This window comes from Daucus carota, chromosome 3, assembly GCF_001625215.2.
Source record: "Daucus carota subsp. sativus chromosome 3, DH1 v3.0, whole genome shotgun sequence".
Lineage (NCBI taxonomy): Eukaryota > Viridiplantae > Streptophyta > Magnoliopsida > Apiales > Apiaceae > Daucus > Daucus carota.
Genome location: NC_030383.2, coordinates 19,678,404 through 19,680,265, shown reverse-complemented (window position 1 = coordinate 19,680,265; position 1,862 = coordinate 19,678,404). Strand labels below are relative to the sequence as shown.

The 1,862-nt window shown below is 40.1% G+C and overlaps 1 protein-coding gene across 1 annotated transcript; it reads left to right on the top strand.

The window, feature by feature from the left end:
* Positions 1-306: 306 nt before the first annotated feature.
* On the top strand, positions 307-1,643 carry LOC135151752 (uncharacterized). Its single transcript, XM_064090944.1, has 2 exons — positions 307-859; positions 949-1,643. The coding sequence occupies exons 1-2, from the start codon at positions 310-312 to the stop codon at positions 963-965; spliced, it is 567 nt and encodes a 188-aa protein (XP_063947014.1). The 5' UTR covers positions 307-309; the 3' UTR covers positions 966-1,643.
* Positions 1,644-1,862: the final 219 nt, after the last annotated feature.

Sequence of the window (1,862 nt, the reverse complement as noted above, 5' to 3'; positions counted from 1 at the left end):
GGCAAATAATTCAAACAACTTCTCTGTACGATCAGTCCTTGAGAAGGACAAGCTGACAGGAACCAACTTCCTTGACTGGCAAAGGAATTTGAGGATTGTCCTCAAACAAGAGCGCAAGCTCTATGTCATAGATATTCCTCGCCCTACACCTCTCGCTGAAGGATCAACCCGTGCTCAGCATACTGCTTATCAGAAGCATATCGATGATGACACGGATGTTCAATGTCTCATGTTAGCGACCATGAGGGCTGAACTTCAGAAACAACATGAGAATATGGATTCTTATGATATGATGAGCACCTTAAGCGTATGTTTGAGGGACAGGCTCGTCAGGAGAGGTTTGATACTTTCAAATCTTTGAATGCTTGTAAGCAGGGTGAACGTGATCCGGTAGGACCGCATGTTCTGAAGATGATAGGGTATATTGATTATCTTGAAAAATTGGGTGCCCCGATTGGTCCGGAGCACCAAATTGATCTGATCTTGCAATCTCTAAACAATAACTATTCTCAGTTTGTAATGAATTACAATATGAATGAGATAAACAAGAACCCCGCCGAATTGTTGGCAATGTTGAAAACTGCTGAAACCAACATTCAGAAGGTGTCCCCTACTCCCATATTGATGGTGAATAAGGGGAAGGCCAAAGGAAAGGGTAAATGGAAAGGCAAGAAGAAGATGGGATCTAATTCTAATGCCAATCCGAAACCTGGTCCGACTAAGGCCTTGAAACCGAAAGGTGGTGTTCAGAAGGATGGTGATTGTCACTATTGCAAGAAACCAGGTCATTGGAAGAGGAACTGTCATGCTTATTTGGAGGATCTGAAGAAGAAGAAGGCTGCTGCCGCTTCTGATTCAGGTATTTATGTTATAGAAGTCAATTTGTCTACTTCAACATCTTGGGTATTAGATACTGGATGTGGTTCTCACATTTGTATTAATGTGCAGGAACTACAGGGAAGTAGGCCATTGGCAAAGGGAGAAGTCGACCTACGAGTTGGCAATGGAGCAAAAGTTGCTGCTATAGCTGTAGGGACTTATCATTTATCGTTGCCCACTGGGCTTATTTTAGAACTTGAGAATTGTTTTTACGTGCCTGCAATTTGCAGAAACATTATTTCAGTTTCTTGTTTGGACAAGATAGGTTTTGCTTTTTCAATTCAGAACAATAGTTGTTCCTTTTCTTTGAATAATGTTACCTATGGGGTTGCACGTTTATTTAACGGTTTATATGTTCTTGACTTGGATACTCCCATCTATAATGTGAATAATAAACGACTTAAAACTGATGACTCAAATAAAACATACCTCTGGCACTGTCGTTTAGGCCATATAAATGAGAAGCGCATTTCCAAGTTACATAAGGATGGATACTTGGATAAGTTTGATTTTGAATCATACGAAGCATGCGAACCATGTCTCATTGGAAAAATGACTAAAGCACCTTTCACAGGACAAGGTGAGAGGGCCACTGAGAGATTGGAACTAATACATAGTGATGTATGTGGTCCAATGCGAACTATGGCAAGAGGTGGCTTTTACTACTTCATAACATTTACTGATGATTTCAGTAGATATGGATATGTGTATCTTATGAAGAATAAATCCGATTCTTTTGAAAAGTTCAAAGAGTACAAAGCTGAAGTAGAAAAGCAAACTACTAAAAGTATTAAGACTCTACGATCAGATCGTGGAGGTGAATACTTAAGCCAAGAATTTAAGAATTTCTTAAAAGAGTGTGGTATTGTATCACAACTTACTCCTCCTGGAACACCACAATGGAATGGAGTTTCCGAGAGGAGGAATCGTACCTTGTTGGACATGGTGCGATCAATGATGAGTCATGCAGATCTTCCAATTAG